This window comes from Suncus etruscus, chromosome 2 (assembly GCF_024139225.1).
Source record: "Suncus etruscus isolate mSunEtr1 chromosome 2, mSunEtr1.pri.cur, whole genome shotgun sequence".
NCBI classification, from domain to species: domain Eukaryota; kingdom Metazoa; phylum Chordata; class Mammalia; order Eulipotyphla; family Soricidae; genus Suncus; species Suncus etruscus.
The window spans coordinates 15641799-15665779 of record NC_064849.1 but is presented as its reverse complement, the minus strand read 5'-3'; the positions used below and the strand labels follow the sequence as shown (position 1 = coordinate 15665779).

The following is a 23981-nucleotide window of genomic DNA, read 5'->3' as shown; positions in this document are numbered from 1 at the left end:
TTTTTTTTTTTGGCCCCTGAAGAGTATTTTACATTCATAGGATGACATGCTAGTTCGATTTCAGTCTAGGAGCTAACCTTAAAACAGTTTTTAAAGGCATCTTACTGTTTTAACTATTGCTTTCAGTGATATTAGGAGTGCGTCATTTTACGGGACTTTAGTGTTTATCAAAATTTCTATTCTTGAATGTTTTTCAGAAAATGAAAATAATTAAAAAATGATTGTTACTGATGGTGTGTAAAAACATGATAGCTTTATTGAAACAATTGGGATATGTTTTGTTCATTCGGTGACTTGTGTTGAATGGCCTGTTAAATGGTATGCCCAGGCAAGCAGCAGGGACTTAGTACAAATTACAGGACTTTTCACAGAATTTTATGAAAGTATTGCTACCTTTCTGGTTTTATTATTCCTTAAACTTTTCTAGTTGCTCATCAGTTAGTGCATCAATGATTGTACACTAAATGGGTGGAGAATTGTTTAGAGTGGTCAGATTATTATTGCTAATACTGCTGTGTAACATCTAAGAGCTGAAGTCGGTTCATTTTTTCAGACTTCTCAACTCATGGCATCCGAATTATTTGAATATATGATGCATTTCAGTAAAATCATTTTTAAAAGGCAAGTACTGTGCTGAAAAGGGATAAAATACTATGTATGATACCCCTTCATTAGTAATAGTGCAAACCACGGTGTCAAAAAAAGAAGTAAAATACCTGTCCCAGAATCAGGTGGGAGGGTGGGTGGTAGGAAAACTGGGGACTTTGCAGGGGAGTATGCACTGGTGAAAGGTGGCATACATTCTATTACTGAAACTCAACCATGGGCAATTTTGTAACCACAGTGCTTAAAGTATATTTCTTTTAAAAAGGCCTAGTACCTAATAGTTACTGCTAGGTCCTATAAAGTCTGCCATGAGAATTTGAGGACCTGTGTACTTGTTAAGAAGGAATTCTTTGGGCCGGAGCAATAGCACAGTGATAGGGCATTTGCCTTTAACATGGCTGATCCAGGACGGACCTCGTTTTGACCCCCTGTATCCCATATGGCCCCCTGAGCCAGGAGAGATTTCTGAGCACATAGCCACAAGTAATCCCTGAGTGTCACCTGTTGTGGCCCCAAAATCAAAACAACAACAACAACAACAAGGAATTCTTTATGTATATTTTAAAAATAGAGGCCTCATATACAAATACCTTACGAAACCCTGAATGTCTGCTTTCCAGACTATCGCCTGTAGTCAGAAATTAGAGAATTTGTGCTCGCTTCGGCAGCACATACACTAAAATAGGAATGATACAGAGAAGATTAGCATGGCCCCTGCGCAAGGATGACATGCAAATTCGTGAAGCGTTTCATATTTTAAAAAAAAGAAGTTAAAGAATTTATGTCTTTACCATCCTCAATCTACTCTCCAACATGTCAGAATAGAAACCAGGTCTTTAAAATTCCATTCCTGTATCTGTTTATAAGATGATATTCTTATATTCCAGCGTCTGTTTCTTAAAAACTGTACGCTGTATGGCACAACATCTTGGGAAGTAACATTTTGAAACCAGGCTTGAATTTTACTTATTTTTGGTTTGGAGACCATGCCTGGCAGTGATTGGGCAACCTTCTGGTTCCAGGACTTGAATCAGGTCAGCCAAATGTAAGGCAGGTGCCCTAATATCTTTACTACCTCTGGCCTTATGTGTCTGCTTTTAATCTGTTCTGTTTGTACTTAAACCAAAACTAGATTTTTCTTTTATTACCCTACTAGATTTAAGCAGTTAACCACATAGATAGGTTAAGAGTGTGTCTGATTTGGGGAGTGAGAGCACAGCAGGTAGGGAGTTTGCCTTGAACAATAATGACCCAGATTCATCCTCAGCATCCCATATGCCCCCATAGCCTGTCAGGATTAATTTCTGAGCCCAGAGCCGGGTGTGGCTCCAAAAATTAAAAGTGTGATTTAGAGACCAAGATAATGCTGTGGGTAAAGTACTTGTCTTGATGAAGTTAACCTTTGTTCCGTTCCCAGCACTACTACATTTGGTCCCCTGACAACTGGCCAGGGGTCACTCCTCAGTCCCGTGCTAGGAATAGCCTATGAGCACCAATGGTTGTGGTCTGATTTTTTTCCCCACTAGCCCACAGCCCCCCAAAAATGAATGATTTATTTCCTAGAAGGAGTCATGGAAGTTTTGCCTTGTTTTGGTTTTTGTTAATTGACGTTCTGTGCTGTACAGTACTATTAATAATAAGTTTCCCATAATTCCATCATCACAACCATTAACAGTATTACCGTTTCTTTCCCCCAAAGGCCCCCCAAACCCCTCCTTTTCAACTCATGTGTCACTACTCAATTGTGTGGATGAGTTTTTGCCTTGGGCCCTTTGTTGTTGCTACCTTGCTGTTTGTTTTATCTTTCAGTCCCAGATCAGAGAGAGATTGGGGTGGGGGGCACACCTGGTGGTGCTCAGGAGTTATTCCTGGCTCTGTGCTCAGAATTCACTCCTATCAGGATTGGAGGACCATATGGGATACCAGGGATTAAACCTGGGTTGGCTGTGTGCAAGGTAAACACCCAAGGTAAACACACAGACTGTGTGTGCTGTTACTCCGACCCTGAGAGAGATCATTTTGTATGTGTCAAATTTCCTTCCTTCCTTTCCTTCCTTTAGTCAACATGATATCCTCTAGTTCCGTCCAAGTTGCTGCAGTTAACATGATTTGATTATTCCTTAGAGCTACATAGTTTTCCATTTTGTATTCCATTCCATATTCCACAACTTGATCTAGACATCTGTGGTTGAGCATTTGAGTTCCTTGTCTATCTTGGCTCCCGTACTAGTGAGCCTGTGGGCTTCTGGTGTTGCATGTATTACATTCGGTGCTTAGAGATTCTCCCTCTATCCATACATACCCACCCCCGCAGTTAAACCAGTGTTGGCAAACAAAGGGTTGGGGATATAGAACAGGTGTTGAGGTGCTTGTTTTGCACATGACCAACCCAGGATCGATCCCTATTCCCTGAGATCGCACAGTGGACGGGGATATGGCTCAGTGGCAAAACACTTGGATTGCATATTTGATCCCTGCACTAGAAAAAAGAAAAACCTCAGAAAAATATTTGCCAACAGTAGCCGTATTTTCCGGCGTATAAGACGACCCTTCAACCCATGAAAAACTTTCTAAAAGTCTTAAAAGTAAGTTATTTCTTAAAAGTAAGAGGGGTGCGAATCACTCATCCCTGAAGCTGGAACAAGTTTCAGCACCCGTATACCAGCATATAATACGACTCCCGACTTAGGAAGTTTTTCATGGGTTGAAGGGTCGTCTTATATGCCGGAAAATACGGTATATTCTAAAAGAAAATGTTTAACAATTAGAAATTAAGAATGTGTTTAAGATCAAAATACCAATATAAAAGGTGAATACAACTATGATAATACAGTGAGTAGGGCGTTTGCCTTGCATGCAGCTGACTCAGGGTCAAATCCTGAGGATCCAGTAGTAACCCCTGACTGAGCATTGCCAGGTGTGGCCCAAACCTTCCCCCCCTACACAAGCTGCATGAATAGAATTTTTGTTTTTGTTTTTATTATTGAACAACAATTGCTGGAGCTCAGGGGTTATTCCTGGCAGACTGAGGGCTCTATAGGATACAGATGATTGAACCCAGGTTGGTAAGGCAAACTCCCTACCTACAATTCTATCATTGCATTAATAAAATTTTGAGGATAACATGTTATATGAAATTGCTTCTTAAAATCTTAGATAAATTTATTGCAATACCAGAACAATAAACAGGCTTCACTTTTATGGTTTAACATTTCTTTTTTTTTTTTTTTTTTTTTGGTTTTTGGGCCACACCCGGTAACGCTCAGGGGTTACTCCTGGCTATGCGCTCAGAAGTCGCTCCTGGCTTGGGGGACCATATGGGACGCCGGGGGATCGAACCGCGGTCCGTCTCCTAGGCTAGCGCAGGTAAGGCAGGCACCTTACCTCCAGCGCCACCGCCCGGCCCCTGGTTTAACATTTCTACTTTTTTTCTGACTACATAACCTGGATGAGTCAAGATGTGCAGAGGTGTGTGATTTTGTTGAGCTAGCAGAGGGAAAAAATAAGTTCATTATCTAAAAGTGAGCTTGCTGCTTCAGCCTCCATTTTCAGAGCAAATTTTTTTTTCTAGATTACTCTTTATTCTGCAGTAAAGTGATATTAAATTTGGCTATTAAATTTGGCTCCTGGGAAAAAAGTAGGCTACACATCCCAGGATAGTACTGATTGGAGATCCAAGAGAATAGACTTGATACTGAGACTCCTTTCTTAGGAAGACATTTTTGAAGCATTAGAAAAAATGGGATCTTTAGCATGAGCATTAAATATGTGCGGCATCAGACAGTAATATAACTAGCCATCAATATAGAGGAAGCTGATATTTCCCTTTTTTGGGGGGGTCACACCCGCCAGTGCTCAGGGGCTACTTCTGGCTCTATGCTCAGAAATCACCTCCGGCAGGCTCACGGGACATATGGGATGGATTCGAACCACCATCCTTCTGCATGCAAGGCAAACGCCTTATTACATGCTATCTCTCCAGTCCCTGATATTTCTTTATAATGTCAAGGTCTGCTGTATTTGTTTATTTGGGAAAAAAGCTGATCATTTGTGCTAAAGAATCTCAAATGTTTCTGATAGTAAACAGTTTTGGGTAAATAGAAGGTCAAAAAACTCTTAACAGTAGTATTTCCTAAAATATTGCAAAAGAGCTTGATGAATTCCATAGAAGGAAACTGACTATAAATGTATTATGCATGATTAGAAAATAATGGCAAGTGAGACTTCAGAGTGAGCTGCCTTGATATTTTTATCCAGTGTGTGGGGTGTTATGCATGCATCACAGCTATAATAGACCTATCACATGGACCATCTGGAAAGCAAGATCGAGATGTTTTTGAAGCTTCTGTGCTTGAGATCTTAGTCAGATGCTGGCTTCATTTGACAACGAAAGTCAGAATTCAGATATTTAAAGGTGTGAATTATTCTGAATTATCAGATTGTAACTTATTAAAATTGTTACAGGAAATGGAGGATAAAGTGACTAGTCCAGAGAAAGTTGAAGAAGCAAAATTAAAAGCAAGATATCCTCATCTGGGACAAAAGCCTGGAGGCTCAGATTTCTTAAGGAAACGATTACAGAAAGGGGTAAGTTCTCAATGTAATTTTATTTTTTGTTTTTGGGCCACACCCCTTGGCACACTCCTGGCTCTGCACTCAAATTGCTCCTGGCAGGCTTGGGGAGCCATATGGGATGCCAGGGATAGAACCCAGGTTGGTCTGGGTCGGCTGCATGCAAGACAAATGCCCTACCTGCTGTACTATCACTCCGGCCCCATCAATGTAATTTTTACATTCTTATTGAAACCCTATGAAGTCAGTGTACTGAGAAGTTGTGGAATGGGTATCTATTCCACATACATATATATGTGTGTATATACACACACATATATATATATATATATATCATATATATATACATATAGAAGTGTATATAATAGTATTGTATATTTTAATTTTTCCATAATTGTGATTTTTATCTCTAATTGTCTTAATTAGTGACTGTCTTAAGCAGGTAGAAAAGAGCACTACGCATGTGCCTACAAAGAATCTTTTTTCTGCCCTCTTCCTTGGTTTGTTTTGAGATCATATCCCAAACTCAGAAGACCATATACTGTGCCGGAGATTGAACTGGGGTTAGCCATGTGCAAAGCAAGGGCTTTCACATATTGTACTATTTCTCCAGCTCTGTCTGTTTGTGGGCCACACCTGCTGATGTTCAGGGATTACTCCTGGCTCTGTGCTCAAAAATCACTCCTAGCAGGATTGGGGGACCATGTGGGATTCTGGGGATCAAATCTGGGTCAGCTGCATGCAAGGCAAGGCAAACACTCTATCAACTGTACTATCACTCCAACCCCCGTCCTTATTTTTTAAACACTTAAGGGTTTTTTTGTTGTTGTTGTTTTTTAGTTTTGGGGGGTTTTTTTGTTTTGTTTTGTTTTGTTTTCTTTTTGGTTTTTGGGTCACACCCAGCAGTGCTCAGGGGTTACTCCTGGCTCCATGCTCAGAAATTGCTCCTGGAAGGCTCGGGGAGACCATATGGGATGCCGGGATTCGAACCACTGTCCTTCTGCGTCTAAGGCAAATGCCTTACTGCTGTGCTATCTCTCTGGCCCCTATTTTGAGTTATTTTTATAAAATATTGCAAGGCTTAAAGTATTTTAATATGGTTAAATCACTTAGAGAAAAGTATAGGATGCTATCTCCTTACATGCTATATTTCACTGTCAGTTATTATATATTTTTTCAGGAGAAAATACCCTTTTTTTTAAGCTCATTCTCTATTCTATTTTATTTTATTTTACTGGATCACACCGGCGATGATCAGGGGACCATATGGGATGCCAGGGATTGAACCCGGGTCCATCCCAGGTTGGCAGCGTGCAAGGCAATCACCCTATCGCTGTGCTATCACTTCAGCCCCAAAAATAAATTTTAATAGTGCAAATTCCTGACAATTTTTCTTTTAATCTTGCTGTTCTTTGAGGTAGAAATTATTTCTTCTCTATAAGTAGACTAAGATACTGTTGAAGGGGGCACAACTGGCAATTCTCAGGGATTATTCCTGGCTCTGCACTCAGGAATTATTCTTGGCCGTGCTCTGGACCATGTGGGATGCTGCAGATTGAACTTGGACAGGGCAAATTTTCTACTCTCTGTAGCCCTATTTTTTGACATCTTTAAATGCACCATGCAGAGAAGAATGAAAGAATTATTCATGGAATCAGATGCAGAAGCTTGTTTCACCTTAAATAAATGCCTAAAATAAATTTGTATCTGCTTCTTGCTTAGAAAAACATTTATCAGGGGCCGGAGCAATAGAACAACGGTAGGGTGTTTGCCTTGCACACAGCTAACCCAGGGCGGACCTTGGTTTGCTCCTCGGTGTCCCATATGGTCCCCCGAGCCAGGAGCAATTTCTGAGCACATAGCTAGGAGTAAACCCGAGCATCACCGGGTGTATCACCTCCCCTACCCAGAAAAAGAAAAACATTTTTTTCCTGCGTGCACGCGCGTGTGTGTGTAATTATAGTTTTGTGGATTATTTTGCTAAAATAAATTTTTTTTTGATTTTTGGGTCACACCCAGCAGCGCTCAGGGATTACTCCTGGCTCTACACTCAGAAATCGTTCTAAACCAATTTTTAAAAGAATGTTTCTAGCTTTCTTAAAGTATAATGGCAGAATACTAGTGTAAGTTATACAAATATAAATTGTGATTTAATACATGAAACATTGCAAAATGTTAGCACAATAAAGTTTACCCTTTACCTTGCATAATCTACCATTTGTTTTGACTAGGGTATAGTTGGGGGTACATCCAGGGGTCACTCCTGGTGGGGCTGGGTTACCATATGTGATATCAGGGTTTAAACCTGAGTCTGTAGCATTCAAGGCAATAGTTGTCTATTATTGTTAACTGCTGTACATTAGATTTCTGGAATTGATTTTATAATTTGTGCCTTTTGACAAGCATGATTTTACAGAAGATGGAATCTCTTAAGTTTGGAGACTTTGTTGTAGATTAAAATTTTAATCAGTAGAGGTTAGGACCAAGGATATTGCTCAGTGATGGAGTACAGCTTGCATAAACGTGATTTTAAAGATAATATTGGAAATAGTTAAAGGCAAAATAAATCTAGGTGTGTAGGATGTATCTGGGGGTGTTTGAGCCACACCTGTTAACCCTTATAGCTTAGTTCGGATATTTTGTATTCTAGGATCCATATATAGCACTGGGGGTAAAACTTGGGTCATCCATGCACAGACAACCTTAAATTATTTTTTGGCTTTGAAATTTGACAGTTTAGAAAACTTTTCTAATCAGCATAACTTAAAGTGAACAAGGATATATTCACCCCAGACATTTTGGATATTGTTCTATCATTTATACTCTCTTATTAGGTTTTATATCTAGAAATAGTAAATGTAATTACTTTCCTATACACTTAGTACACTCTATTACATCTCTATCATTTTTTACATTGAAAGTCAATAGGTTGGAGGGATTGTTTTAGCTTTGGGCCAGCATTGCTCAAGATTTTTTTTGCTTCATACTCAGGGATCACTTCTAATTTGTGCTTAGCAAACCATATGGGTTGCCAGAGATCATACCCAGATCTGTCTTGTACTATGCAAGCACATCTACTCACTGTAGTTTTTTCATTTAAGTCCAGATTGTGGGGAGGTGGGATCTGATTTATTTGTCTTCTATTATAAAACGTGCAAGTTAGGGGGCCAGGTTTGCCTTCCTCATGGCTGGCCCAGGACAGACTTCAGTTCGATCCCCAGGGTCCCATATAGTCCCCCAAGCCAGGAGCAATTTCTGAGCACATAGCCAGGAGTAACCCCTGAGCCGTCACCTGGCGTGGCCCAAACACCAAACAAACAAAACCCCGTCCAAGTTACCTAAGTATCTTTAATTTCAAAGCTTTAAATGTTTATATTCTCTCCACTTTAAATGCACTTGTTAATGTTACTGTGGTGTGAAAGATCAAGCCTCTTTCAGACTTTAAAACATTGACTTGCCCATAGTGAGGGAGGGATACCAAGAAATCATCTAGTCTAACCATTGTTACATATTTGTGTAATTTGTGATTTCAAGAAAACTGAGAATTCAGTTTGAAGAAACATAGCCTTAAAAGTTAAAACATTGGGGCCCGGAGAGATGGCACAGCGGCGTTTGCCTTGCAAGCAGCCGATCCAGGACCAAAGGTGGTTGGTTCGAATCCCAGTGTCCCATATGGTCCCCTGTGCCTGCCAGGAGCTATTTCTGAGCAGACAGCCAGGAGTAACTCCTGAGCACCGCTGGGTGTGACCCAAAAAGTTAAAAAAAAAAAAAAAAGTTAAAGCATTGTGTTGCTGGAACAATAATACAGTGGTAGGCATTTACCTTGCCGATGGCTGACCCAGGTTTAATCCCTGGTATCCCATCTGGTCAAAAAAAGCATTGCTGGGATTAATCCACAATTATCTCTGGATGTGACCAAAAAAAAAAAAAAAAAGTTAAAATATTGTTTGGTCAGAAAAATGACTCAGGGGCCAGAGCGATAGCACAGCTGTGGGCATTTGCCTAGCATGTGACTGACCCAGGGTGGACCTGCATTCGATCCCCCGGAGCCCCATATGGTCCCCTGAGTTAGGAGCGATTTCTGACCGAAGAGCCAGGAGTAGTAAACCCTGAGCGTCACTGGGTGTGGCCCAAAAAGAAACAAAAAAGAAAAATGGCTCAAAAGAACTATAGTTGAAGTTTGATCCCTGCCACTTTTAGTGTCCCCTGAGCCATATGTGACAACAAAACAAAAACATGGTATCTTAGGGGATTACTTGATGTAATTATACATCAGGGGTTCTCAAACATTTTAAACTGGCTAGTTCATTGTCCTTCAGACTGTTGGACGTTGGACTATAGTTAAAAAAATATGAATACTGCACATATTTTATTTCGAAGTGAAAAACAAAATGGAAATAAGTACAATACTTAAAATGAAGAACATGTAAAGTTAAATCAAATTTACTAGTATTTCAGGGGAAATTATGGTCCTGCTTTTGGCAGCCATGTTTTTTAGACTATCTACAACATTTACATTGGTTTTATATCTAGCAATAATAAATATAATTCCTTTTAAGTACAGTTGCCTGATCTGCAGTTCAGTTAAATTCCCTTACAGCTAAAATTTGCAGAATGTTAAATTTCTTTTTTTTTTTTTTTTTTTGGTTTTTGGGCCACATCCAGCGGCGCTCAGGAGTTACTCCTGGCTATCTGCTCAGAAATAGCTCCTGGCAGGCATCGGAGACCATATGGGACGCCGGGATTTGAACCAACCATCTTAGGTCCTGGGTCGGCTGCTTGCAAGGCATACACCGCTGTGCTATCTCTCCGGGCCCTGAATGTTAAATTTTTATTCAGAAAATGTTTTTTGTTTCTTGGTTTTGTTTATTTGGGTCAGACCTGGCTGTGCTCAGGTTTTACCTCTATTTAAAAGGGGAGAGTGAAGCTGCACCTAGACATAAATGGATCTGATGCGATTTTTTTAATTAGCTATTACTATATGAGGTGACTTGAAAAGCATTTTCTAACTTTAGAGCCTTTATTTACTAAAGAATCATCCCTGGGGGCCAGAGAGAGATGGCACAGTGGTAGGGCATTTATTCTTGGCAGGCTCAAGAGACCATATGGAATTCTGGGGGTGCAAGGCAAACATCCTATCCACTATGCTCTTGCTCCAGCCCTGAATAAGACCTTTTTGGTGAGGCCTCTACAGTTGTTGAGCTCTCATTTATCACCTGAGGTATCCCTGAAGTCTCAGAATATTTGTATTTCTGCCTCACCTTTTATTCGGACCCTCTTTTTTTTTTTTCTCGTTTTCGATTTTTGGTTTTTGGGTCACACCCGGCAGCGCTCAGGGGTTACTCCTGGCTCTACGCTCAGAAATTGCTCCTGGCAGGCTCAGGGTACCATATGGTATGCCAGGAATCGAACCACCGTCCTTCTGCACCTTAGGCAAACGCCTTACCACTGTGCTATCTCTCCGGCTTCAGACCCTCATCTTAATAGTCATGGGTTATTCCTTCTTGCCTACTCTAACCTAAAGCTAGGTTCTTCTCCTTTGACTATTCAAAGTACTTTGTGTACTTTAAAGTATAGTACTGATTTATTTGTTATCTGTCCTCATCTCTGTTGTCATAACAGATAGCAGGCCCTTATGATGAAAGACAAAATTTGATAAGTGAAATTGGAATTTAGGTACATTCATCTGTTTTTATACTGGTACAGATAACTATGCATTAATTATATAAAGATTGACCTTTAGCCCTCACCTATTTCTGTTTTCATGATAAAGGGAATAGTAACATACCCATCCCTCCATACAAAAAAGTAGGTACACTTATTTATGTCCCTCTTCTTCGTTTGCTTTTGCTTTGGGGCCACACCTAGCATTGCTCTCCCTGTGATTGAATCATCTCCCCAGCTCTTACCATCTTAAGAGAAAAGTGTAGGTGTAGACTAGTCGTGTATTTTAAGCAATAATTTTTAGTGAGTTAATTGCTTTCATTATTCTGGCATTTTTAACTTTAATTTTTGTTTTAGCTAACTACTCTGACTAAAGAACTCATTGTAAAAATTCTCATAGTTGACACTACCAACTATATATAATATAGTTTTAATTTTGGTAAAGTTGAACATGAATAATCTATCATACATGTAAGTTAGTGAATGGTGTTTTCAAAATCATCTAAGCAGTTCATTCCTGATTAATCTATGAGTATATGAAAAAACTGACATTTTACCTTTTAACTCCAGCACTTTTGCCAAAGTAGCTTAATGAAAATATTAATTCAACCTTGGGTTATTCTGGAATCATAATGATCCAAATAAGCTTAATGGAATTTTATTTTTTAAATTTATTTTGGTCATTAGTCTTTGGGTCACACCTTGGCTCTGCATTCAGGAATTGCTCCTGGCAGGCTTGGGGGACTATATGGGATGCCAGGATTCAAACCCAGGTGTGTCCTGGGTTGGCCACATGCAAGGCAAACCCCCTACTGCTGTGCTAAGGGGCTCTGGCCCCTTAATAAAATTCTTTTTTTCGTGTGTGTGTGTGTGTGTGTGTGTGTGTGTGTGTGTGTGTGTGTGTGTGTTGCCTGACTTCTTAGATGGTGACTTGTGCTGGTGTTCATCACAGAGAGGTAGTGATTATATTTAATTTATGTTTATTTTTTATTTTTAGGATAATTAATGTATTTTATGTGCTTAACAATATGGGGTATCATCAATATTATAAAACAGTGTTATTGTATCTGAAAGTTTTCGGTTACAGTGTTAATTCTTTTCTTTTTTTAATCTTACAGCAAAAATATTTTGATTCTGGGGATTATAACATGGCTAAGGCAAAAATGAAGAACAAGCAACTTCCTGCTGCAGCCCCGGATAAAGCAGAGGTCACTGGTGACCACATCCCCACTCCACAGGACCTTCCTCAACGGAAACCATCTCTTGTTGCTAGCAAGCTGGCTGGCTGATTAAAAGAGCTGATTGCATGAACCTTTTTTCCTATTGTTTCTTTTTGATGTTACTTCTCTTTTTATTTCCTTTTATTCACTAAGTCATTTGAGAGTGGCTTCATGGGTAGTGGTAGTATGTGTGCTGCTATTGTAAGGGAATATAAGTGTCAGATTTTGATTAGTTTTACAGTGTACTGATGGAAAAGAGTATGTTAGCACATGAAGTTATCTACTTGAAAATAATTGTATATATTCCTTAACTCCTAGTGTAGGAATGGTTCCAACAAAACCAAGTTTTACAGTTGTAATGTTTTGGCTTTCTCCTTTATCTTAGTGATAACTTTATATGTTACTCTTATTTAATATAAACTGTATGGCATTGATCTGTAACTTCCTTTTGGATTTTTGTAAAGTGAAGAAAGAAAGAACACAAAGCAAGTTTAAGACCACAAGTTGGAAGAAAGGTCACATATTTCAAATATAAATAGATGGGGCTCTAAAACATATATCTGTGCTTGAACTTGAATGGCCTTAAACCTGTTTCAGCTTTAACAATAGAATTTTACTTGGGCAATATTTGCCCACTCTGGTGTAACTTATGACTTCAGTGCTTAACAGCTGACATTGATGCTCATATTCTTCAGTTGCGTAGGGCTAGGGCACCTTTTGTTGTTAAAGATGTGAATGAAGAGTGCATGTGCATTGACTGTTGAATTCACTTTTGTGCCATTCTTGTAAATACAGTGGTTTTGCACAACCTCTCACAAATATCTATAATTTCACATTAAAACATAGATGATGTGCCAACCAAAAGCACAAGAGTTCCCACACAAAACTGTATGTCATTAGAGCTCTTGTATGTTAAGAACAATTTATTTACAGTCTTGAGCTTGTAGAATACCAAGCTGAAATCTACTCAGTCTGCTGTAGACAAGCTTTTTCATTTGTTAACTGATATCCATGATATTCAGTGGCCTTGTGCAGATAGGATATGTTGCTTAGGCATATCTTTTGTCTATGCAGAACATCTCATTTTGACTTTTAATAAAAACTTCAAATCATGTAATTTATGTATAACTTCTACATGTAGAAATCTTTTACTTCCAGTCAGTTGGGGGGGGGCACTAGAATAAAAACTTTAGTATTCTCTTGTGACCCCTCCATTTTCATTCTTTCTTTGCCTTGAATCGTTTTGGGCTGCACTGTTCAGTCTATTGGAAAACATAGATGTCTATCTTTCCTCTTAATTGGCTCTGCTGAATGCTGTATTTTGTAACACACTAACGATGTTATAATTTCTCACTTGCCTATTCATAATTCTGTATCATTACTAATATTTGATAGTTGTTTAAATAAAAGTAACTTTATAATGAAACAGATATTTAAAGAAGACTGGCCCGAGAAACTGTAATTATGATGAGACAAAGTGAATTAGGCTTGTGACAACTACATGATAGGTGGGACATAAACATTAAAATATTCAGATATTTTACTTCTATAGATGTCACTTTATTTTATTTGGGGGTTGGGACTGGTGCTCTCGTGGTGCTCAGGGCATACTCTTGGCTCTGTTCAGGGAGCAGTCCTATCTGCACTTGAGGGAACTGTCTGGGGTGCCAGATAGTTGAACCTGGGTCAGCCATGTGTTAGGCAGATGCCCTCCCCTACCCACATCATGCCCTCTTCTACCCACTGTAATTCTCCAGCTACAATAGGTGTCACTTTAATAAAAAATTAATTTAGTTTACTTGTGGTCTAGTTAGTAATAATCTTACCAAACTTTATTGAAACAAAATTTTCTTTTAGGAGTCTTCACCCCACATAAGTTGTATTGATATAGCATGGTATTAAAGAAAAGTAGCCTTGTTTGATAGTTTTTCTCTTCACCTGTGACTTGAATAGGGCCTCCCTCATAAGTCCAGGCATCTTTTCTGGATCTTGGCCCCATTTGTATACCTGCTTTCCCAAATCATCATAAATGGTGCCTTGAGCATAGCACATGCACTTACAGGCTGCTCAGTGCTCTGAGGAAAGGAAAGTATACAATTATTTTCCTGCTCTACCCATCCCAAAAGCAACAAAGTCAGTACTGTGCTAACTTCTTTTAAACATCAGTTATACATAAATATATTTGTAATGGGAGCAAGTAGGTTATTTTATATTTATATAATTGTGAGGTCGCTTTAAGGTTTAATAACCCAAAGTAGAATTGCTGTGATACCTGGTCTTTTTAAATGAGTATTTGCGATTTATCACATTAAATTCACACATCAGGGAATATTGGTTAAAAAGATCAGAGAGATATTGCTGTGGATTGGAACAAATGATAGAACCTCTGCCTGGATTGTAGTTATAAATACAAAGCTAATATTTAATCTACCTCAAAATTTGTTGAGGATCTGTGGAAATACTAAGTGCCCAAAATACTTTTTATTTATTATAAGTAAATTTCCTCATTAAACCAGCCTGCCTTCTGTAAAGTCACAGTGCTAAAAATCTCAGGATTTCCACTGAGAAAGTTCTGTTTATTTAGGATTTAATGTAGGTATATGTGTTTAGTTTCCATTACTGGTGCTTGGGATCCATTTATCTATATTTTTGTTTTGCCACAAAGATTGATATATTCAAGACATTTACAAACTTGACTAAAACTTGTCCATTTTTATGGTTTCAGAATTGTGGTTTGAGAGTTAGTTAATTATTGTTCTATTAAGATTATTAGAGTAAATTGAAGTTGGAGATGACCAGAATTGGGTAAAGTCTGAAATAAATTAACTGCTCATGGCCATTTAACTCAGTACAGTTTAGGAGTACATTTATTTTTGAAGAGTAGATCTGATTATATGATTGTATTAGTACAGCAGTACTGATGAGCACTGCTCATCTGAAGTAAATATCTAGGCTGGCCTGATTAGGCCTCTACTTCGACAGTTGGAATCTCTCTTTTTACTTTATATGACAAAACTATACCTTTGAGTACTTCAAACAAAAATCTCACTCTTCTCAACCCAAATTAGTGAAGTTCTATCAATGCTGAAGTATCACCTTAATGGCATCCATTAAGTGGCATGAGGGCTGGTGAGTTGTCAGGTCTTGGTATCCTTTTCAAATGCCATTGTCCTAATTGAAATGTTTTATTTGGCCGCTGTACTAACTGCAATTCAGCATGCACTGCCAGTCTGTGCCATGCACTTTCCCCCCAACTTCCCACTACACTTTGTGAATATGATCAAAGTCTCATTCAGGGATTGTTACAATCTAAAGGTAAAATTTTGAGTGTTAATACTGCTAATACTAGTTTCACCATTTAAGAAGGTAGGCCAATGGGTTTTTTTTTTTATTACAATCCTCTGATGGATCATAACATTGTTTCTAATTGTGATCAGCTAAACAATTGGCAAAGTCCTCAGTATGCACACCACCTCCCATTTTTGTTACTGCATCTGTCATTTGTGATGCAATGATATTCTGTTTTAAAAGGCCAAGAGTTAATGCCTTTTTCTGGTTGAACGTGTCTATAGAGTTAGCATTTGATGCTAAAACTTGTCAAATAGCCCTTTCAAATAATACTTGTGAAATAAAAAATAAATAGAACTTACTTTCTGTTGATGTGATTTGTAGTTTTTTGTCTTATTTTTATGTTGTTTTGAGCAGATTTTCTGAACTTGATTTCTTTACTTTTCAGCTACTACTATATTCAGAAGGGATTTGAAGCTCTTGATTGATTTTTCAATTTAGCAACTGAAAATCTTCTCCCACTTTGTAGAAAACAGTCTAGTATCGTTGGAAATGGGACTGTGAGGAAACACTCTTGGGAAACACAAAACAACCCTCACCATTTGTTAGTTTATAGCAGAATATTCTGCTTTTACAATACACAGAACTAGCAGGTGCTAGCCCAAAATACCCAGAAAACTCCCGTAGGGACCTAAAAGAGAAGACATTCTATAATCAGTTCTGACAGTCTTTCAGAAACTAGTGATTTCAGGAAGGACCCTAGATAAGACAGACACAGTTGAACTGGTGGGGCCTGTGACCATCATGAAAGCTGCCACCACTTCAAATCTCTAGGCTTGCAAGGTACACAGCAGAGTAGGCCTCCTGGGGGCCCCTTGTCCGGCTGCTCTACTAAGTACCCTGTGCAGTAAGTGTGATATTTTTTTTAATAGTTTAGGGGGTCACACCTGGTGGTACTTAAAGGGCTATTCCTGGCTCTCTCTTAGGATTTATTTCTAGTGGAGTTCAGGAGACCATTTGAGATGCCAAGGATCAAACCCAGGTCAACTGCAAGATAAGTGCCCACTATTGCTCTGGCGCCTGCAGTATTAGGTTACCAGTAAACAAGTTCCATTTTTTCCTAAGGGTTTGACAAGAGCCCAATTTACATATTTTTCAGTCACAAAAAGCAATTTGCTCAGATGGAATATGACATAATGCTTAATCTTTGTTCCTCTCTAAGTCTTAAGTCACTTCCTACAATCTTCAACTCAGCATTTACTCAACCTTAAAGTTATCCTTGATTCCTTGGATTACTAACCAACACCAAAAACATACTAGATAATAATTGATTAGTCTCCACTCCTTGCACCATACTCCCAAGTCTTTAGTATCATTTCCCCAAACCATTTTAACTAGAATTTTTTTTTCTGTTTTTGGGCCACACCCAGTGACATTTGGGGGTTACTCCTGGCTGTGTTCAGAAATTGCTCCTGGCAGGCTTTGGGGACCATATGGGATGCCAGGGATCAAACCTGGGCCCGTCCGGGACAGCACTGTCGCTCCGGCTCCTTACCTAGAATTTTTAAACTTTGCAAACTAGACCAAGACACAGGCATGTGTATAAGACATAGGCATGAAACTGACCCTGATTCGCCAAGCTTTCCAGAGTATCATCTAGTGTAGCCCTGGACCACCAGAGTGGCTCTGGCAGCCCTTGAGTCCTTGTGTTGAAAACCCAGCCACATTGGCTGAGTTACTGGGAAGAAATCAAGCCTCTTGAGCACTGCCTGGGAGATACTCTTAACTCCATCCCCTGTAAACCCCTGTAAGGTCACTCCTGGCCTTGTTGAACCCTTGTTTCAGTCTCTGTTAAGTACTCCACTGGTTCTATAGATCGACTGGCTCTAACTTTATTAGAGGGAGAGCAAATTTATTACTGCATTCGTAGTACCTACAGCTAACATACATAAGCAAGTATTTGTTAATTGATAAAGGAGTATTGGATTGGAAACATGGGAGAGGTTGGAGCAATAGCACAGTGTGTAGAGCAATTGACTTGCACAACCTGGGTTTGATCCCTAGCATTCCATATGGTCCCCCGAGCCTGCCAGGAGCAATTTCTGAGTGTAGAGCAAGGAATAACCCCAGATTGTGGCCAGGTGTGGCCCAAAAGCTATTTAAAGGGAGTGGGGGGGTACACATGGAAATATAATTGAAGACATGGGTGCTGGGCCAGAGAGAATGCAGCTGCAACTACATGCAGTTGATGAAGGTTCTCTTTATGGTATCCTTTATGGTTCCCTGAGCACCATTGGGATGGCAGGAAAAAAGACATGGAGGTTGGCCTTGGTTGTGCAACTGTACCTTGATTGAATTCACCCTTTATACAGTCTGAATAGGGAAAATGTTAAAATTTTCTCTTATAAAATGGAAAATAGTATACTTGATTTGTTTTGTAAAAAGGTTGCACATACACTAATACAGATACAGAAAGATTGAGAAATTTGAACATAGGTTCAGTGCATCACTATATTCATTACTTAATTTTTTTTATTTATTAATTTTTGGATCACACCTGGCAGTGCTCAGGGATTACTCCTGGCTCTATGCTCAGAAATTGCTCCTGGCAGGCTCGGGGGATCATATGGGGTGCTGAGATTCAAACCACCGTCCTTCTGCATGCAAGGCAAATGCCCTATCTCCTTGGTATCTCTCCGGCCCTATAACTTAATTTTTAAAGGAAAACTGAATGGGGTAAATGCCATCCATCATAAGGTGATCTATAGGAAAGAAATTGTAATTAGACTTTTTTCTGAAGCGTTCATCTTTTTGTAGTTGCTACTGTCTTTGCAATTTCAGGGATTGAACCCAGGACTTTATACTTCTAAGGTAATACCAGTGAGCCACATACCTTGTCTCTTCAATTAAAAACAAAAACAAAAAAACAATTCGGGCCAAGTGATATCAGAGCAGAAGGGCATTTGCCTGGCTTGCAGCTGACCAAGGACAGACCCAGGCATCCCATATGGTTGAGCCTACCAGGAGCAATTTCTGAGCACAGGGCCAGGAGTAACCCCTGATCGCCCGCTGGGTGTGGCCCAAAAGCAAACAACAACAAAAAACCCTCAAAATTGCTGAGCCAGAAAGATAGCTCAAGGAGCTGAATAGAATGCAAAAGTTCTGAGTTGGATCCCCTGCACTGCATGGTCCTCTAAAGTACTGCCAGGACTGACCCCCCACCCCAAGTAAATCTAGGTGTTTAAACTAAGCATTTCTGGGAATGGTACCCAAACCATTGTTCTCACATAAGACTGGATTCATAATTTTTGTGGCAAGGAAGTACTTCTGCCTTACCAACCTTGCAGCTATTCTGCTTCTGATTTCCTGGATTTTCACTCCCCAATTACCAGTAGTTTAAGCTGATAAGACAATTGTACATTTCCTGACTCCTTCCCTTCCTTTGTTTTGATGACCAAGGGCTGCAAACCGTTGTGGTCCTTACCAGCAGGTCACACACTTCATTTTGTTTATTTTTTTGAGGAAGGAAATCAGTATAATTAAAGACATCTTCCTCTTTCTAAATATTTAAAAATATAATATGAATAAAGGTAATAAACTAGATTCTAATATATTAGGCAGTTGATTTGCTCATTTCAAACTAAACTCAAATTTTATTCTACAGTTAATATAATATCAACATAAAATATATTTTTGTTTTGTTTTTTTGGTTTTTGGGTCACACCTGGCAGCGCTCGGGTTATTTCTGGCTCTACACTCAGAAATCGCTCCTGGCAGGCTCAGGGGACCATATGGGATGCCAGGATTCGAACCACCATCTTTCTGCATGTGAAGCAAACACTACCTCTGTGCTATTTCTCTGGCCTCAACATAAAATATGTTTTAAAATCCTCACCCATAACTAAATTTGTCAATGGATAGAACTATATCTTAATAAGAAAACAAAAGGGGAAATGATAAACAATGTAAAAGTTTGAAATCTTATTTTTAAAGGGTATGGCTATTTTCCTATGCTTTAGACTCTAGGAAGGCAACATTTAAATGGAAATTTTGAAATTACTATTGACTATCATTTCTGAAAATAAAAATATTAAAGGGCTGAAGAGATATAGCACAGCGGTAGGGCCTTTACCTTGCACATGACCAACCCTGATTGAACCCTGTTCAATTCCTGACATTCCCTTATGTTCCTCCAAGCCTACCAGGAGTGATTTCTGAGCAGAGAGCCAGGAGTAACTCCTGAGTGCTGCCGGGTATAACCCAAACACAAACAAAAATTAAAATTTAAAAATTACCAGACCTAAATACCCCCAAAAAACTAAAATAAAATTTAAATTTAATAAAATATTAAATTTAAAAATTATCATTGCAATGGTGTTAGTGATAGTTTCATGCATACAACATTCCATTTCCTAACCATCCACCAGTATCTGTCCCTTTCACCATTATTGTCTCAGGACACTCATATACACATATGGTCCCCTGAGCCTGCCAGGAGCTATTTCTGAGCGCAGCCAGGAGTACAGGAGTAACCCCTGAGTGTCGCCGGGTGTGGCGCAAAAAAGAAAAAATCCCCAGGAGAACACAGTCATCCCTTCAGGAATAGCTGCTGCTGCAGAATAGAACTGCAAATGAGCTGAAAATAAAGAATTTCTCTGAGCTGGGGCAGAGACAAAAAGAAAAACGGGTCAAGTAGCACTGGTCTAAAATGCCAGTCTAGGGCTGAAGTGCAGGTGTTAAGTGTACCAGCTTCAGAGATGTAACTTTGTGCCTGCATCAGATGATTGGGAAAGAGACTAGGAGGAGACGAGTCACTGTACAGACAGTGCAAATGCTCTAGGCTGAGGAACTCTTAGCAAATCTTTTCCTTTTTGTACATTCATAAGGTGAGTCTGTCTTTTCCCGAAAGGTTGCAGATGAGTTACTATAAACAGAATGGTGACTGTCAAGGAAAACTGTCTCTATGGGCTCTCTTTTGACCACAGCATCTACGTGGAATGCTTTTCTTTAAAATACAGGAAACTTTTAAGCATGGCTATTGGCAAAACAATAGGAGTTTACAAGAAAAACCCAAGATGGTACTAAGTAGTCTGATAAGAGCTAGGAAAAAAGAGTACTGAGACTAGTACAGGGGTTGGGCGGCCTTGCAGTCTATTGACAATGTTTTGTTTTGTTTTGAGTTTTGGGTCACACCCCGCAGTGCTCTGAGGTTACTCCTGGCTCTGCGCTCAGAAATTGCTCCTGGCAGACTCGGGGGGGCCATATGGGATTCCGGGATTCGAACCACCTTCTGTCCTAGATTGGCTGCTTGCAAGGCAAACCCCTCCCGCTGTGCTATTTCTCTGGCCCTTGACTCTGGTTTGATCCAAGGCATTACATGACCTCCTGATTTACATGACTTCACTGGACACATTGCTGGAGGACCCTGAGCACTGCCAGGTATGATATTGGAGGCCTTGAAACATTATCAGGGTGACCCCGGAATTCCCAACTTCGTAGAGCTCAAACAGTATTGCTATTTGAGGCCTTAACATTGAACTGTCTCTTGGTTGGCCAAGAACTCCTGAGAGTAGCCCCCAGACCCCCTGAGCACTGCTTAGGAACCCTCCAAATAATTTGATAGGACATAATATTTAGGGGTAAGTATTTAAGATGTACAAAAAATAAAAGATTTGCTAAGAGCGTTCCCTGAACACCAAAAACATAGGAAAATTTTATTGGACACAGCATTCTACAAGGGTCTTCATTAAGAAAATCCCCTGCGGGCCCGGAAAGATAGCACAGTGGCGTTTGCCTTGCAAGCAGCCGATCCAAGACCAAAGGTGGTTGGTTCGAATCCCGGTGTCCCATATGGTCCCCCATGCCTGCCAGGAGCTATTTCTGAGCAGACAGCCAGGAGCAACCCCTGAGCACCGCCGGGTGTGGCCCAAAAAAAAAAAAAAAAAAAATCCCCTGCAAGGCCGGAGCAATAGCACAGCTGTAGGGTGTTAGCCTTGCATGCAAATAGCCTGGGAAGGACCTGGGTTTAATCCCTGGTATCCCATATGGTCCCCTGAGCCTGCCAGGAGTAGCAATTTCTGAGCATAGCCAGGAATAACCCATGAGCAGCCCCGAATGTGGCCCAAAAACAACAACAACAAAAAATTCCCTGGAGAACAGTCATCCTTTCAGTAATATTTGCTGCTGCTGCTGCGGAACACAACTGCAAATGAGCTGAAAATAATTTCTCTGAGCTAGGGCAGAGACTAAAAGAAAAACCAGGGGCCAGAGCAGTGGCGCAAGCGGTAAGGCATCTGCCTTGCCTGTGCTAACCTAGGGTGGACCGCGGTCCGATCCCCCGCATCCCTTATGGTCCCCCAAGCCAGGAGCGATTTCTGAGCGATTAGCCAGGAGTAACCCCTGAGCGTCACCCAGTGTGGTCGAAAAACCTAAATAAATAAATAAACAAATAACCAGTCGAATAGTACACGTCTTAAATGCCAGTGTAGGGCTGGAGTGCAGGTGTTGAGTGTAGGAACTTCAAAGATGCAGCTTTGTTCCTGCCTCAGATGATTGGGAAAGAGACTCAGAGAAGACCAGTCACAGTACAGACAGTGAAAATGCTCTAGGCTGGGGCTACCTTCAGAGGTAAGCACTGCCTGACTAGTTTGCAAACTTGTCCCCACCCAATAAGTATAAGTCTCATGTGACTCAGAACTAAGGAAAATTTACTGAGGGTGGGGGCACTGAACCTAAAACTCCACCTAAGGAAGAAGACGCTGAGCTCATGCCTTCAGCTTTGTGTCCACCACCCACTGTTGAGAGCAAACATCCCATCAGGTTGTGGTTCACTGAACTGTTACTCTGACCCACAAAATATCTCCAAATAGCTGAGCTATGTTTTCTGAACAATGATCTTAGGGTAGATATGACCACAGTTTCTAGCTGCTGCCAGGTCAGCCTGACTTTGACTTTATAGCAGCTGTCAGGCAGCAACACTTGTGAACCCTAGTTAGAGTGACCTCATTCTCTAATAGGGACAGAATACTGGCAACCACAAAGCCCCAGCTGTTATCCAGGCTCACAGAATTTGAGCCTGAAGCACCAGCTCGAGCATGCAAATGTGAGCACCTGATCATTGCCCAAGTCAACTCTTCCTTGGATTCCCCCTCCTAGCTTCACATAACAGTACATAAAATTAAGAAATGAAGAGGAGCCAGGAGTTGATCCTATGATGGAGAAACCCTGAATCTCTTAGGCCACGGGAATTCCCTTTCTTCCCCAATGCTTACTGTGCCTATGCCAAAAAAAAAAAAAAAGTGGGGGGAACGCCAAACCCTACCACTCCAGCACCCATACTTTTTCTTGTTTTGTTTTGATTTGTTAGTTTTTGACTTTATTTACCTTCTCTTTGCTCTTCCACTTTTCTCTTTCTTTTTCACACTTGTGGTTATTATTTAGAGTTTTATTTTTATTTTTATTTTTAGTTGCCGGGTCCATTTTTTTCTTTTTTTCTTCCATTTTTCTTTCTTTTTTTTCTTTTCTCTTTTCTTTCTTTTTTTTTTTTTTTTTTTTGGTAGTTGTCACCAATTTTTTTCCTCCCCTTTTTCTTATCCTTTTTATCTCCAATGAAGGTGGAATGGATGCTCAATCTACAACAAAATGTAAAGTGGAGACCAGTTGCACTGGCATACTGGGGGGTAGAGGAGGGAGATGTGGGATACATGCAGGGAATAGGGGTGGAGGAGGATACCACTGGTGGTGGGAATGCCCCTCATTCATTGTCATTATGTACCATAAATGATGCAGTGAAAGATTTGTAATGTACTTTGGTCACAATAAAAATTAAAAAAAAAATAAAGAAATGAAGAAAGTCAGGTGTTCTTATGGTTGTGACAAAATACCAAGAAAGTCTTCAAATACACAGAACTTTCTAAACTTCCTGAAGATGTCAAAGCAATGATACTGATGATATTTAGTAAACTGAATAAGTGGAGGAGATCATCAGTGATCTCAAATAAAAGAGAAGTGGGAAAAGTAGAAAGTTTTCTCCAAGCAAAAATGAAAGAATAGAATAGTTGTGTGTGTGTGTGTGTGTGTGTGTGTGTGTGTTTAAATGTGGGGCTAGAGTTATATAAAGCATCCCCATCCCAGGTTCAATCCCCAGCACCAAGGTTAATCAAACCCTTCTAGGAATGATCCCTAAGTGTAAAACTTGGAGTAAATCCTCAGCACAGCTGGATATGGACCCCAAACAAAAAACAAAACAATTGAAAAGTGTACATAGTAAAATGTAAATACATAGTAAAATGGAAGGTGGAAACAGCATCATCAATAAAGATCAACATTTATAAAAAAAATATGCTCTTGTGAATTAGCTAGAGCATAATTCTATAGAAGATGGATTCTCTAAGTTTGGAGACTTTGTAGACTAAAATATAGAGCAAAGTGGGGATGGAGAAAGGGTAGGGAGGAAGGAATGGAAAATATAGGTGATGGGAAGGGTGCACTGGTGAAGAATGATATACATTGCATGACTGAAACTCAACAATGAACAATTTTGTAACCATGATGCTTTAATAAAGCAATTAATTGGGGTCAGAGAGATAGCATGGAGGTAAGTCATTTGCCTTGCATGCAGGACAGTGGTTC

The 23981-nt window shown here is 39.8% G+C and overlaps 1 protein-coding gene and 2 non-coding genes across 3 annotated transcripts; 2 read left to right on the top strand and 1 right to left on the bottom strand.

The window, feature by feature from the left end:
- The first annotated feature begins 1258 nt into the window (after positions 1-1258).
- LOC126003126 (U6 spliceosomal RNA) lies at positions 1259-1365 on the top strand. The gene has a single exon (XR_007493667.1). It is a non-coding gene; the product is annotated as a U6 spliceosomal RNA (small nuclear RNA).
- Positions 1366-5045: 3680 nt separating this feature from the next.
- Positions 5046-13605, top strand: ARPP19 (cAMP regulated phosphoprotein 19). The gene is made up of 2 exons (XM_049769349.1): positions 5046-5193; positions 11961-13605. The coding sequence occupies exons 1-2, from the start codon at positions 5074-5076 to the stop codon at positions 12129-12131; spliced, it is 291 nt and encodes a 96-aa protein (XP_049625306.1). The 5' UTR covers positions 5046-5073; the 3' UTR covers positions 12132-13605.
- A 6635-nt stretch (positions 13606-20240) lies between these two features.
- On the bottom strand, positions 20241-20370 carry LOC126002448 (small nucleolar RNA SNORA16B/SNORA16A family). The gene has a single exon (XR_007493148.1). It is a non-coding gene; the product is annotated as a small nucleolar RNA SNORA16B/SNORA16A family (small nucleolar RNA).
- Between the last annotated feature and the right edge of the window lie 3611 nt (positions 20371-23981).

Excerpts from the sequence above, each read along its gene's own strand:
- ARPP19 (XM_049769349.1), top strand. The coding sequence starts at position 5,074 with ATGGAGGATAAAGTGACTAGTCCAGAGAAAGTTGAAGAAGCAAAATTA. Across the intron at positions 5,194-11,960 it reads GGAAACGATTACAGAAAGGG|CAAAAATATTTTGATTCTGG; the intron begins GTAAGTTCTCAA and ends TTAATCTTACAG.